At 31.4% G+C, this 13,656-nt stretch overlaps 1 protein-coding gene across 13 annotated transcripts in view; it reads right to left on the bottom strand.

Moving 5' to 3' along the window:
* ADGRL3 (adhesion G protein-coupled receptor L3) overlaps positions 1-13,656 on the bottom strand; it is a 726,915-nt gene that overhangs the window by 297,709 nt on the left and 415,550 nt on the right. For all 13 annotated transcript variants that reach the window (XM_039845304.1, XM_039845303.1, XM_039845307.1 and 10 more), the window contains one exon: positions 6,567-6,676. In XM_039845304.1, the coding sequence (XP_039701238.1) occupies positions 6,567-6,676 (110 nt within the window). The remainder of the gene's footprint in view (positions 1-6,566; positions 6,677-13,656) is intronic.

Raw genomic sequence — 13,656 nt, 5'->3', positions numbered from 1 at the left:
ATATCTTTTTAAATCCCACGTTTATGCTATTCATTTTGATCACCTTATAAAAATTTCTTAAATTAAGTGCATAAACTCTACAATCCTACTATTTCAAATAAAGCAAAAGAGCGTGAGTAAACTAATCTCTTGAACTTTATGCCCATAACATTTTACTGTCTGAACCAAGTATTTTCCTAACTTTTGAACCCAATTTATTTTTCAACACTCTCAATTCATCTTGTTTCCTTACAATTAGCACCTAGGTATACATTTACATATTTTTAACCTACTATAAATATATATTAATCCTATCTAGTTGTTGATGCTGTTTGATGTTGTTTACCTTTATGTTACTGTAGAATCATGTAATATTTTCTACAGTATCTATTTAAAAGGGAATGTCACTTTATTCAATTTTATTCTGAAAACATAGCTTGTTTTTCAATAAATCTCAGAAACTTAAAAGAAATTTCTGCTCCATTATCAATGTCATCAATAGTACTAATTGCTGGATCATATCTCCCTAAATCACTCTCATGCTGACTTTCTGTCAAGTATTGTAACAGGCCGACCTCTTCACAACCTCAGGTCTTTGGAGCCGACAGTCTCTCTGCTTTGAAAGTTCTTACCCAGGATCTGTGACTGACTGTCTCATTCTCATTCTTCAGATCTCAAATGTCCTCTCTTCAGAGCAGTCTTTCATCACTCCTCATATATGCTGGCCCTTTTGTTAATTTCTATCATACAATCATATTTATTTTCTTCTTCCATTAATCATTGATGAATATATGTATTGCTTCATGTATTTGTTATTTGCCTATGGAGACTGCCAGCGCCATAGGATCAAAATCTATGTTTCCCTAGCTCTTAATATAGTAACTGACCCTTAGTAGGCACCAATAAACTTCTACTGGTAGAATTATTGTTGATGTAAGAACTTATTACTCTTTTGAAAATTAAAAAATATAGTAACAATTTTGAGTGCTTTTACATCTATTATCATTGATTAGATCTAAACTCTAGAATAAGAGTTGTAAATGTAAGTATCTTCGGAAGCCAGGAGACATTTTAAATGATTATAATATGCCAGATACAATACAGTAAGTGCTGGAAAATACAACAAATAGAAAAGAACAGGCCCTATTTTAAAGAAGCAGCTGCTGCTCAGCCTTAGTCTATTGTGGCCCCAGAGAATGCAGGCCCAGTATTGCTCCAGTTTAGTATAGTGACTGGTCTGCAATAGATGTTAAGTGAAAGAAGATGAAAGAGGGAGGTCTTGAAGAATAATTTCCATGAACATATGAAACAGCCAGACAGAGAGAGTTTAGGAGAAGGACCTCCAAGAAAATATAGCCCATCTACCATTCCTGCTTTCTAAACTGATAGCAAATTTTATGAATAATTGTGGGTATACAAAGTTTAACTACTAAGTAATCACTGATCCATTGGTAAAAGCTTTATGGATTATCTATTAGGTGCAAGATACCACAAGGAAGAGAGAAATTATTTGACAGAGAAGAAAGAAACTGATAGGAAAAAAGCGGAGGAAAAAAAAGGAATTCTGTTGCTCTAGTTATAAATATCATTCTAAAAAATATAATTCAGATAACTGGCACTTCTCTCATAGAGAGAGTAATATTTAAGGGATAATAATTGCTAATATTATGGAAGTGCAGAAGGTATGAACAATGAATTGTTCACTAGTAAAAACTGGGTAGTACAATCATCAACAAGCAATTTGGAGAAACTAAAATTCATATAATTTATATTTTATCATAGATCTTCCATTTGAATTAATAAAGTCTTGTTTGTAGACAAGAATTTCTTGTATTTAGCATTTTAGCAATGAACATAATACTTTTGGAGGAGCCATTTTGAATAAATTTCCTTTATTTTCTCTCAATCAATTTAATGTTTCCTATATGTCAGAAGGTGGAAAAGGTACTGAGGCAATGGGAATCAGATTATATCTTGATAGTTCTATTATATTTTAAAAATTAAACATATGAGTTAATTTCAGCACAAAGAGTTTTAAAATATTTTACAGAGTAGGAACCAAAGTATGCATATATTAAAATATGCATTCATCTGAACATTAGTTGCAAAAATGTATTTAGTTATTTATAATTAAAAAAAGACTTTAGTTTAAATGCTGAAAGTATAATACTTTTTATAGTAGAAAAGTCTAAAAGATTATATAATTATTTATAAATATTAATATTCCAATAATAATCATTTTGCATGTATTTCCATAAAGATGACCAACTACATAACTCTTCAGATGGCTAATGCTAATGGTGAGAAAGCCTGCAAGCGCTACAACATAAGATTGATTTAATCAAGTACTCATTTCTCGTAGCTATCAAAACTGTATGCTTCCTCCCTCTATTTTTTAAGAACATCCACCATGATAGAAAATTGCTGGAATAATATGTGCTTTGTATTTCTGAAAGGAAGAAACAAAGAATTAAAGAGAAAGGCTAGATTATGAGAAAAGACAAGCTCTTTTTGAGTTGAATGTGTATGAAATTGTATGCCTTGGAAGAAAGACAAATTGTCAACAGGATGCAAAGTAGAGATTCTTTGCTCAGAAAAACTCTATGTAGGTGGTTAGTTCTTTTACTGTCATCTCCCTAACACAAGTCATCCCTGTAAACTGGCTAAATGAAGAAAGTTCTACTTGAAGATGTAGAACAATTTCAATACCAAATCAGGCCAGAATGGACGGGAGTGGAGTGAAAAGAAGGAATATGGGAGAGCAAAAACATGGGATTAGTAAATGCTAATGTTTAACCTCTGGGATATTTGGGTCATCTCCTGGAGGAATATATAAGAAAGGAGAAAAATCAAACCTCAAAAGAAAACACAAAGGCTATGAAAGTCACACTGGAACTAAAGTGTGACAGGAACAGAGAAAATTATTGTTTCTTCTGTCCCAAATTTGGTTACAAACAGGGTACCTGTGAACCCAAACAAGAAAATACACATAGCAGGAAGAAGTTAAGACTTAGAAAAGATTAACTTTAGGGATTCAGAAAAAACGAGTGCAAGACACTCAAGGATGACCTTCACAAACTTGTTTATAATCACTAATTTTTCTTACTTTCTTTCCTATCAGCATCTTTTCATAAGTCATATTATTGGTTTAAGTCAGTGTAAGGTCTTTCTAAAATTGTTATTGTTCACTTAAATAGCTATTTACTGACTGCTAAATATCTGTGCAAAAATTATTACAAACTTAACTTAGATATTTTTAACTTTGCTTCTCTTATGTGATACAAAGAACTTTGTTGAATTTTTGTCTATATTACTTTTAATATCGATAAATCTCATTAATATTGATGTTTTCCAATGTATTTTAGTTTTTCTATAATTCCATATTTCAATTTTTTCTATTTTTTTCCATATAAAATTATCAGCTTAAAAATTAATATTGGCATGGAAGCACACATATAGAAAGCATGTATATGGAAAAAATATCAATAATATTTTATACCTATCAATATTAAAAAGAAAATATTCATAAATAATAAATATATCATTATAAATAGTTAAGTTTGGCATCTTAAATTCAAAATGAAAAATGGATATTACTGAATTGTGTAACAAATAGAACCTAACATTATTTCCTTGTTTATTCAGTTGTTCAATTAGCAAATTTTCAAATATTAATAATGAATTCTAAATCTGAAGCTTATCTTCTAATAATAGGGATCTTTTAACAAGCATATTATGTATAAGGATTTTCTCTTATAATACAGGTAATTTAAAAACTTCTTAATTTATTACTTATATAATAGCCTTATTCTAAATAGTAGGAGGTATTTTTACGGCACAATCTAGTTTATGCCATAGAGCTTTATTATGTATATGAAAAACAAAAAGTTTCCAGTGATTCATTTGCTTTAAGAAAGGAATACAAAAACCCCTTAAAAGTAAGTACAAAAGAAATGAAAAAAAATTTAAAAAAGAAAAGGTTCTGGGCCCTTACTTTCACCATATAGTATTACAGTACTGGTAAAAATTATGAGTTAAACATTGAACAAGATAGAATAACTCATGAAAATATAAGAAAAAAAATCTATGGAAAAATCTAGTTAGGTCCTTAAGAATATGTATTCACAACAAACTCAAATCTTGGCTCTACCATTTTCTAGCTATTCTACATTTTACATGAGATAGTTGCTTATCCAATGGAGCCTCAGTTTCCTCTCCAGTAAAATGGTTATATTCATATCTAACAGGGAGGATATTGTGAGAATAAAATAATGTATGTAAACATTTAATCCAAGTTGTAAATGTCACATAGAGTCAATAAATGATCGCTAGCATAAATAAGTGGGTTTATTTCTGTATTGGAAAAGCGTGTGTATTTTATGCTAGAGACAAGAAAGATAGCTTAATGTTAATCGAAATCACAACTTACTACAGAAAAGGTTCATAAGGTGAGATTCAGAAAAATTCTATAGCTTACCTGAACTAAAGGACTCAGATTTTCTGTTAAGTAACCGGATCGTAATCCAAACCCAGGCGTATTTATCTCTGGTCATCTTTCTACTAAACCAATCTATTTTTTAAATGAGTCCCTACTGTTTATTTAATGGTTTACATTTTATTTTGGTTTGTTTTCTTTTAAAATCAAGTTCAGTTTACTAAAGGAATTCCCAATTATATATTATATTTTTAACTGAAACATACTAAAGGTAATTTAAACAAATACAATCATGCTATGTGCACCATATAAATTAAACTGGTATATAAGCTGGCAAGTGGTTGAACCTGTTTATAATTTTTAATGAAAAAATCAGATAAATATTTTAATATAAAAGGAACACAATGAATAAATATTCAGGATTATCAGAAACCTACAAAATAAGATATTTAAAAATCAAATTGTCCATCTATGAAAATTTATGAGGGAAACGAAAGCTGTGGTAAACCATAATCCTTTTATGCAAGAGTGTATGAGCCAGTTCTTATTTTTAATTAAATTAATTAAGCAGATGATTTTTCAGAATGAGTTTGGCAGATTTCAGAGGAGCTATCCACAAAGACACTCTGAAGAAACACAAACAAACAAACAAACTAAAGAAACAGCTGTGAAATTCTTCAATTTTTAATAATTGTGAAAAAACCTATAATTTGACATTCCTATTTTAGCTTTCATGTTTCAAAATATGATTTTAAATGTCTTAAAATTGTCTTTGAAAATGAATTATACCTTAATGTATATTTTTATACAATGCTTTTGGAAACAGCAATTCTACATTTTTTCACAAAATCTTATTATGCAATCCAAATATAATTGTCACAGTTCCAAAACGACCTTCAAATGTTATTTCTTTAAAATATCACTGATAAACAATAAATGGTCAGTACGATATTCAAATTTTCATAGAAAGGTCGCTGAGATAACAATGTAAGAAGCATAACCTCAGTTGAGATTTCAATAAAACCTACACACTGCTTTTTTTCCTAACAATAAAAAATTAGCTTATACAACTTTACTAAATTTCCTCTAATCAAACACAATATAAATAAAGCAAAATGAAATTTTCTCTATTGTTTTCATTATTATTTTTAAGTTTCAATTCGTTCTTGCTGGCCAAATGGCTCTCTGAAGAATGCACATTTTATGAGTAATGTGCTACCGACTAAATAAGCAAAAATGAGGCAAGCCTAGAATTATCTCTTGGCACAGTCAACTTGCTGATCCCTAGATACTTTGTTTCTTTTGCGATGTCAGAGGAAGTTGGAACCTGGGTTTTGTTTATGATCTGAAGTGTTTTATACCTCTGGGATCAGCTGAATATCTAATATGAGAATAGAGGATTTTCTGAAGGAATCTTCACTAAGAAAACTCATGAATAATAAACTGGGTGGCTCAAAAATATTTTTATTTGAGATGGTGATTCTTCCCCTGGGTAAAAAGTCAGAAATACTTCATTTTTGATTGTTTGATTCTTCATTATTCTTGAAAAAAAAAAAAGTTGTTGGCATATATCATATCTGGCATAAAGACTGCAAAGACAGTTCTTGAGGCTGTAAAATAAACATTCTAAGAGTGCTTTAGTTCATGTAATCCTTGCATTTTCTTTTCAGTCTGCTCCTTTTTGATGAACACATTTTTATTCCTTGGAACGTTGACAGCACAAAAGTTTAGATATAATTGCTTCTATAAAATAAAAAAATGTATCTTCTATACCACTATGTACATAAGTATATTATTTACTTACGCTGCCTTTTTCTTGGACCTGGAGGAATGTAATAGTTAGTGGCTTACCACTTTTCAACCTTTGTCTAAATGTTTCATATTCTTGCATTAAGAAAAAATTTTAGAATAAGAATCGATGCACAGAAATGTTTGGTCGAAATTAAATACTGCAGGATCATGTAAGCAATATCTAATTCTTCCCGTGGTGGGGAGAATTTATGATACTGAAAAATGTAAATAACCCAATTTTTGTTTTTTCATATAATTATGTAATTATTTTTACATTTTCATAGAGAATATTTTGTCTATGCATGCAAAACAAAGCTTAATATAATTTCTTTTTATAAGAAAATCATAGGAATATACATACTGTAAGGGACACATTCGTACTGAACTTCAAGGTATTTATAGGTTCCCGGACATGGGTCTGGAAAAACATCAGGACCTGCCACCACTGCACACTGGGTTCTGTTATTGCACCTGAAGTTAAAAGAAGAGAAATAAGTTTATGCAGTTAAATCATTCTCAACATTGTATTTTATTACTAATTGTATGTTAGTTCTTGTTATACATATTTAAACAAGGTTTTGGTAATTTAGTATTTTAAACTTATTAAGGAAATTCTGTAGTATACTTTAAAATAAGCTAGACATAAAAATCAATTCATTCAGTTTACTCATATTAACTAATTTAATATTTGATTGAATACAGCATGATTTTGAGTTAGAAGTTAAACACTACTTAAGCAAAATTAACTGGTCTATAGGATATTGCCAGGGTGAAGACAGCTAAGAAGAATTATTTGGTAGAAAAGACTCACTCCAATTTCAAAACTAAATTAAGAAAATGTAACTGCATTATTTTATTAGTTTTAAATTAAATTCACTGATTTTCATGACATTCCTTTTTAACAGACAGTGTAAATATGGTGTTGAAAGCTTTGAGCCAAACCTAAAAACATGGGTAGAAAGTTAATATTTAAATAATATAATATAAAATAATTTGTACTTAATATAAAAGTAAGTAAAATCATTTTTAAGAATTTGCTTATGTTTAGCCAAATAATGACACTAAACTTACAGAATGCTGTTCACAAATGCCAATATCATATAATTTAAAATAACTTTAAATCTCCAAAGAGAATAATCAAACACCACTATTGAAATAGAAATACAAAGTATCTTTCTTGGCAACAGGGTTAAACAGATCAGGGCTACCATGATTTAATCATGGGCAAATACACATGTAATGAAATTGATTCCTACTCTGAAAAAAATACCCATTTCAGAGCAGTGTCATTATGGTAAATTTTACTAAGAAACTTTTTAGATTCAATAAGTTATCAATTAGTAGAGATTTCTGTGGGAAAATCATGTTTTTTTCCCACTCAAATTATTGACTCTAAGAGTATAGGATGAGACATTCTAGTTAGCCTCTGTATATGTTCTTGTTGATTTATCTCAGAAATATTATAACTCAGGGCTAGATTTTTCTGTTACTTTCTTAAACACTTCATTCTCTGATATAACCTATACCTCTGAATCCTTGCTAGGATTCTGGCAGGATAGGGAGCATTTAGGGCAGAACTCATTTTGATTAATAGTAAAAATGTTTTGTGTTTACTCGAGGCTACCATTTGTCAGGCTTACTGAGGATTTTATTTAGTCCCAAAATTAAAAGATTCTTTAGTGAATGTCTTAAGCTGAAAAACATATTCTGTGTTATCAGTGAAAGATTAATGAAAGTCTATATTCCATACTCATCAGACAATTTAGCATAATGGTTAATCCTGAAGGTCAACATGTTCTAAAGTTCTCTTGTATAGATTTAATGTCTGAGGATGGGTATCAGACAACTATATAATACATTAATGTAAATGTGGCTGTTTTCACACATGCATTGCAAATAGGGGCTTGATATTTTCGTGTACTGAACTTTTAAAAACAATAGAACTTAAAAAAATAGCAGAACTTTCCTATTACATAGAAAACCCATTTGAAGAAGCTGTTTCAAGTTAAAAGACTTGCAGTTAAAGGAATACAATTTTCACATCACACCTTGAAAACATAAACTCATAAATCTATCTCAAGATATTATACAATGAGCATCTAGATAAACTGAGCTATTTCCATAATTATTATAGAAAATTAGCTATTAGCTATTCAGGAATGCATTTGAAGTAGAAATAATGAAATTGAAAGAAATATACACAATAAAATTTGATGATATGTAAATATTCTGTAAGTATAATATTATTGTTGATCTCCAGTCCTTGGTTTACTTTTATTTACTTCCTATATCAACTTTTTCTTTTTATTACTACAGACGTAACAGTAAAATTCATTTAGAAGCTGTGTCCATTCTTGTAATTTTCAGATACAGACAGCCATTTATGAATCCTTTATTATTTAAACAATCAACATTTGATATCAACAAATCAGATTACTACTCATTTATGAGTAGGGTATAAAGGTTAAAATTTACAAAAATGGAAGTGTTTGTTTCACAGAAAGTTATCTTGAATCAACAGGAACGTCAAACGGTTATATTTGTACAGACTAGATAAAAATATAATATAGACACTACACACATCCTTCTATTCATCCATCTAGTTATCCTAACCTGCACATTGACCTATTTACACATTATTTAAATTTTAAAAATACTAATTATTTATGTATATGTAAGAAAATTGAAACGAGCAACCATTTTTTATAAATATTAGATAGTACTGTGAGTCCCAAATATCTCAACATTAGCAAAAGATGAGTCAAAAAAGCTTTCTAATTGATGAGATAGTGTATGAGAAAAAGTATACAATCCAAAATGTGCTATACCAATAATATATTCAGCCATTATCATCAATGTTCCATAGAAAACAATGATGCTTTATAACATTCCCTTTTCAAAATAACTTAGTATTCTATTACTTATCTATATCAAGTGATTTTTAAAAATTAAGATTCTTAAAAATCAAAAAAGAAAGGCAGACAATCTTTGAAATATTATTTCTGTATAGGTACATTATAAATTGATTGTTTAAAGACTACCTACATTTTGAAAACAGGAGTTTAAAGCTCTTTAAAAAAAAATGATTTCAGTTACTGTGAGTCAAAACAAAGTCAACTTTAATATTAGATTAAAGACTAATGAACAATTGACATCCATAAGAGTACTTTTACAGTTATATCAAAATTGTCTAAAGTAAATTCATTCTAAAATAATACAGATGATAAAAGTAAAATAATGGAATGTTCTCATGTGCTCTAAACTCAGATCTTCCATTATTTACTTCTAAAAGAAACATAAATTAAAAGTGATTTTCAGTATCTTTGATGTTAAAAACTTTTTTCCAACTTTATTTAAATATAAGACAATTAGTTGCTCATATTTACATTGTACAATTCAATGAGTTTTTTTTAAATTATAGTTAGCATACAATAACATACCAGTTTCAGTTGTACAGCATAGTGATCAGAGATTCACATAACTCACAAAATGATTACTCCACTAAATGTAGTACTCTTCCCCCTTACATATTTATTGAAACTTATTAACCATCTTCCTCATGCTACATACTACATCTCTATGTCTATTCTGCAACATCTATTTTACCTCTAAAATCCTTTGCCTTGTTTTTGCCATCTCCCCAACCCCCCTCCAATCTAGTAGCCTTCAAAATATTCTCTGTATTTATAAGTTTATTTCCATTTTTGTTGTCGTTGTTGTTTATTTTGTTCTTTAGATGCCACATGTATATGAAATCATGTGATATTTGTCTTTCTCTATCTGACTATTTCATTCAGCACAATACCCTGTAGGTCCATCAAGACAGTATCTTTTTTCCATCCCCTTCCTTTTAGTCTGTGTGTGTCTCTTAATCTGAAGTGAGTTTCTTGTAGGCAGCATATGTAGGGGTCTTGTTTTCTTATTCATTCAGCCATTCTATCTTTTGGTTGGACCACTTAATTCTTTTCCATTTGAGGTACTTCTTGATAGAAATGTAGTTATTACTATTCTTTATTCCTGTTTTTGATGCATGTTTTTTCTTTCTTAAAGAAGTCTCTCCAACGTTTCCTGTAATACTGACTTGGTGATGATAAATTCTTTTAGTTTATTTTTTTCTGGGATGCTCTTTATCTGTCCTTTGACTCTAAATGATAGCTTTGCTGGATAAAGTATTCTTGGTTGTAGATCCTGGGTTTTCATCACGTCGAATATTTTGTGCCAAGCCCTTCTGTCCTGCATAGTTTCTTTTGAGTCTTATGAGTTCTCTCTTGTAGGTAACTAACTGCTTTTTTCTTGCTGCGTTTAAGATTTTTTCTTTGTATTTAACCTTTGCATTTTATTTATGATGTGTTTTGGTGTGGGCTTCTGTAGGTTCCTCTTTCTTGGGACTCTTTGAGTTTCCTGGAGTCGTATGTCTATTTTCTTCACCAGGTTAGGAAAGTTTTTCATCATTATTACTTCGAATAGCTCAATTTCTTGTTCTCCTTCGGGTACCCCTATGACATGGATATTTTTACATTTAATAGTGTCCCATAGGCCCCTTAAATTATTATTATAGCTTTGGTTTCTTGCTGTTACTGTCTTTGGTTTCTCCGTCCTTCGTATCAGTGGTTTGATCCTCTTTAACCACTGTGTTTATTCCCTCTAATATATTCTTTATCTCAGATAATGGGTTCTTCATTTCTGACCGGTTCCCTTTTATAATTTCCATTTCCATTTTTATGTTTTTTATCTCTTTGTTACAGTTCTCACTAAATTCATCTACACTTCTCCTAAGTTCATTGAACATCTTTATAACCAGTGTTTTGAACTCTGCATCTGTTAGATTGCTTGACTCCATTATTCCTAGATCTCTGTTCTGTTTTCTCATATGGCTTTTGCTTCTCTGTCTTCCCATTTTGGCTGCCTTTCTGTGTCTGTTTCTATTTACTAAGCAAAGTTTCTAAGTCTCTTGGTCTAACTAGCACAATTTTGTGTAGTAGGTGTCCAGTGGCATAGTCCTGGGAGGGTTTCAGCTGCAGGCCAAGTTTAGCCCTAGCCTGTGTCCCTCCAGGGCTATCTGTTAAGATTCAGCAAGCAATCCACAGATGCTGTGCTCATAGTTGCCTTAAGAAACCACACGAGAAACTGAGGCCAGCTGCCACCAGTGTAAGTCTTGGCACTGCTCAGCAAGGAGCACCTGACTTGTAGAGGACACACCTGGATGTGGCTTGGGTGAGGCCGTGAATTGGGGCAGGCAGAGTTTCAGGGAGTTCTCTGGGTGGAGCGAAGTCTGTCATCCAGTTTGATGATGTCTCAGCTATGGTAGCACTGTCTCTGCACACTGGGAGGATGGAGAGCTCAACAGAGGAACGAAGATACTGCCAGCACTTCTGTTTGGGAGAGAGAATCACCTCTGGCCCTCATTCTGACAATTCAGTGTCTCTCTGGTGCCTTCCCCGCATCCCAAGCAGCCCTGATCCGTGCTGGTTGTCAGAGTGAGCAGTTCTGTCACCACAAATGTCCACTTGTGGACATAGCCCCTTTCAGAGGCGTCTGCTGCGCCATTGCTGCTTCTGCAGCTTCTGTCCCACTCAGTTGCTCAAGATCCAGCAGCTTTGCATCTGCTCCCCCTCCTACCTTCTACTGTTGCAGGTTGACTAATTATTTCTCTCCTTAATCGTAGTGCTTTTGTTCGTCTAGACCCCAAACAACTTTCCTTGCTGTTTGCTCCCTGTTTCTGTCCCAACTTTGATTTGGTCGCAAGAGGGATCATCGAAGCATCTATTATCTATGCTTTTTTATTCCCCCTCATGATGTTAAAAATATTTCTAAAGCCCACAATAAAAGGATGAGAAAAGATTGAAATAATATATTCAACAGTCACAGAGAAAATATCATAATTTTATACAAGTATTAAAGCTTATTTACAGTGATAAACTTTTTAAATTCTTTTCATCAGAAACTTCGTGTGATAAAGATTTCTACTCCTACAAATAATAATTGGCAAATAAAACATAAGCAGGTAACACACTCAAATGCCAGATAGACTTCTCAAAGAAATCTCTTACAGCTTCAGTGTTCACATACATCATATAAAGGTCATTTTACTACCTCGCAAAGTCGATGCGCTTATAAAAATGCACTGGAAAAATTGTTAAGTGTCATATACATGCACAAGGTATACATTTTGCTGTTGTAGTTATCATCATTGTTATTACTAACATTCATTAGTCATCTGTTTCAGAATGAAGAACACTTCATTCCAGGTAGACTGAGTCTTTTGAGTGAAAGTTACAATACAGAAGCATTGACACAGAAAAGTATACATAATCTTTTGGTTGAGAGCAGAAATAGGAAAAAAAAGAGATTCATATTTTTTTAAAAAACTGTAAGCCAAGTAATTAGTTTTATGTAAACTAATTTACCTGGGGTACCCCAAGATAAGTCTAATATTTATAGTAAGAATGCCCTTTATCTGTATAACCCTTAAAACTTAGAGAACATGTTCACATATAGTATACTATCTGTTACTTCCTTTTTGAGATGAATATTGCTACTCCCAATTTTACAGAGGAGGTAAGGAGGTAATAGGTACAAAGATGTTAAATAACTTTTCAGACTCTGAGTAATCAAATGACAGTCACTGGACTCCAGAACAGTAGCCTGAAAAACACAATACTGCTGTCTTGTGAGAGCGTGAGTCACTCTGGGAAACTGATTGAATTCACTCTGATACATTCTGAGGAGTACTGTGATGATCTGATGAGGTAAATAACAGCTGTGAAGTATCTAAGTGGCCCAGGATTCACTCAGTAATGGTGTGGATCCAGCGTTCCAAGGAAGTTCTGAATTTAAATTAACATTACATAACCAAGCCCTTTCAATCCAAATTGGCACGCAGCAATCGTAAAGATAAATCTCTGAACATAAGGTAGAAGGAGTAAAATAGCATGAATGAATATTTATTTATACATAGACTATTCCAAAAGAAAAACAAAAACAAAAATACACCATTTTAATTCAACCCACATATAAACTTCCCACTTAAGTACAGTTGCCGACTATTGATGAAGTTTATTTAATAAATGTTACTTAATATACTGAATGCTATTAGTTATTAGCAGTAATTTTAACGCAATATAGTTTAACTTAAAAAGGTGTGATATAATGACTGCCAGGAAGACACGCATAATCACAGAATCAGTAACCTTTTGCTGCTAACTTATTCCTTCCAATATGGTTCATAACAGTGTAAGAACAAAATTAGTTAAGTATGATAATGAAAAAGTCATCTCTGGGAAAAAAGTTCTACTTGCCAAAACATACTGTAGCAAATAGTCAAAATGGTATTGCTGCATTTAATAGTCAAAATGATATTGCTGCATATCAACTGTTCAGATGTTATTATATATAAAATAAATTAATTGGCATCTTTTCTGCTAAATTTAATTAGTGATGTTTGTTTTAAC

This window comes from Pteropus medius, unplaced genomic scaffold, assembly GCF_902729225.1.
Source record: "Pteropus medius unplaced genomic scaffold, Ma_sr-lr_union100, whole genome shotgun sequence".
Classification (NCBI taxonomy): domain Eukaryota; kingdom Metazoa; phylum Chordata; class Mammalia; order Chiroptera; family Pteropodidae; genus Pteropus; species Pteropus medius.
This window is presented reverse-complemented; position numbering and strand designations above follow the sequence as displayed.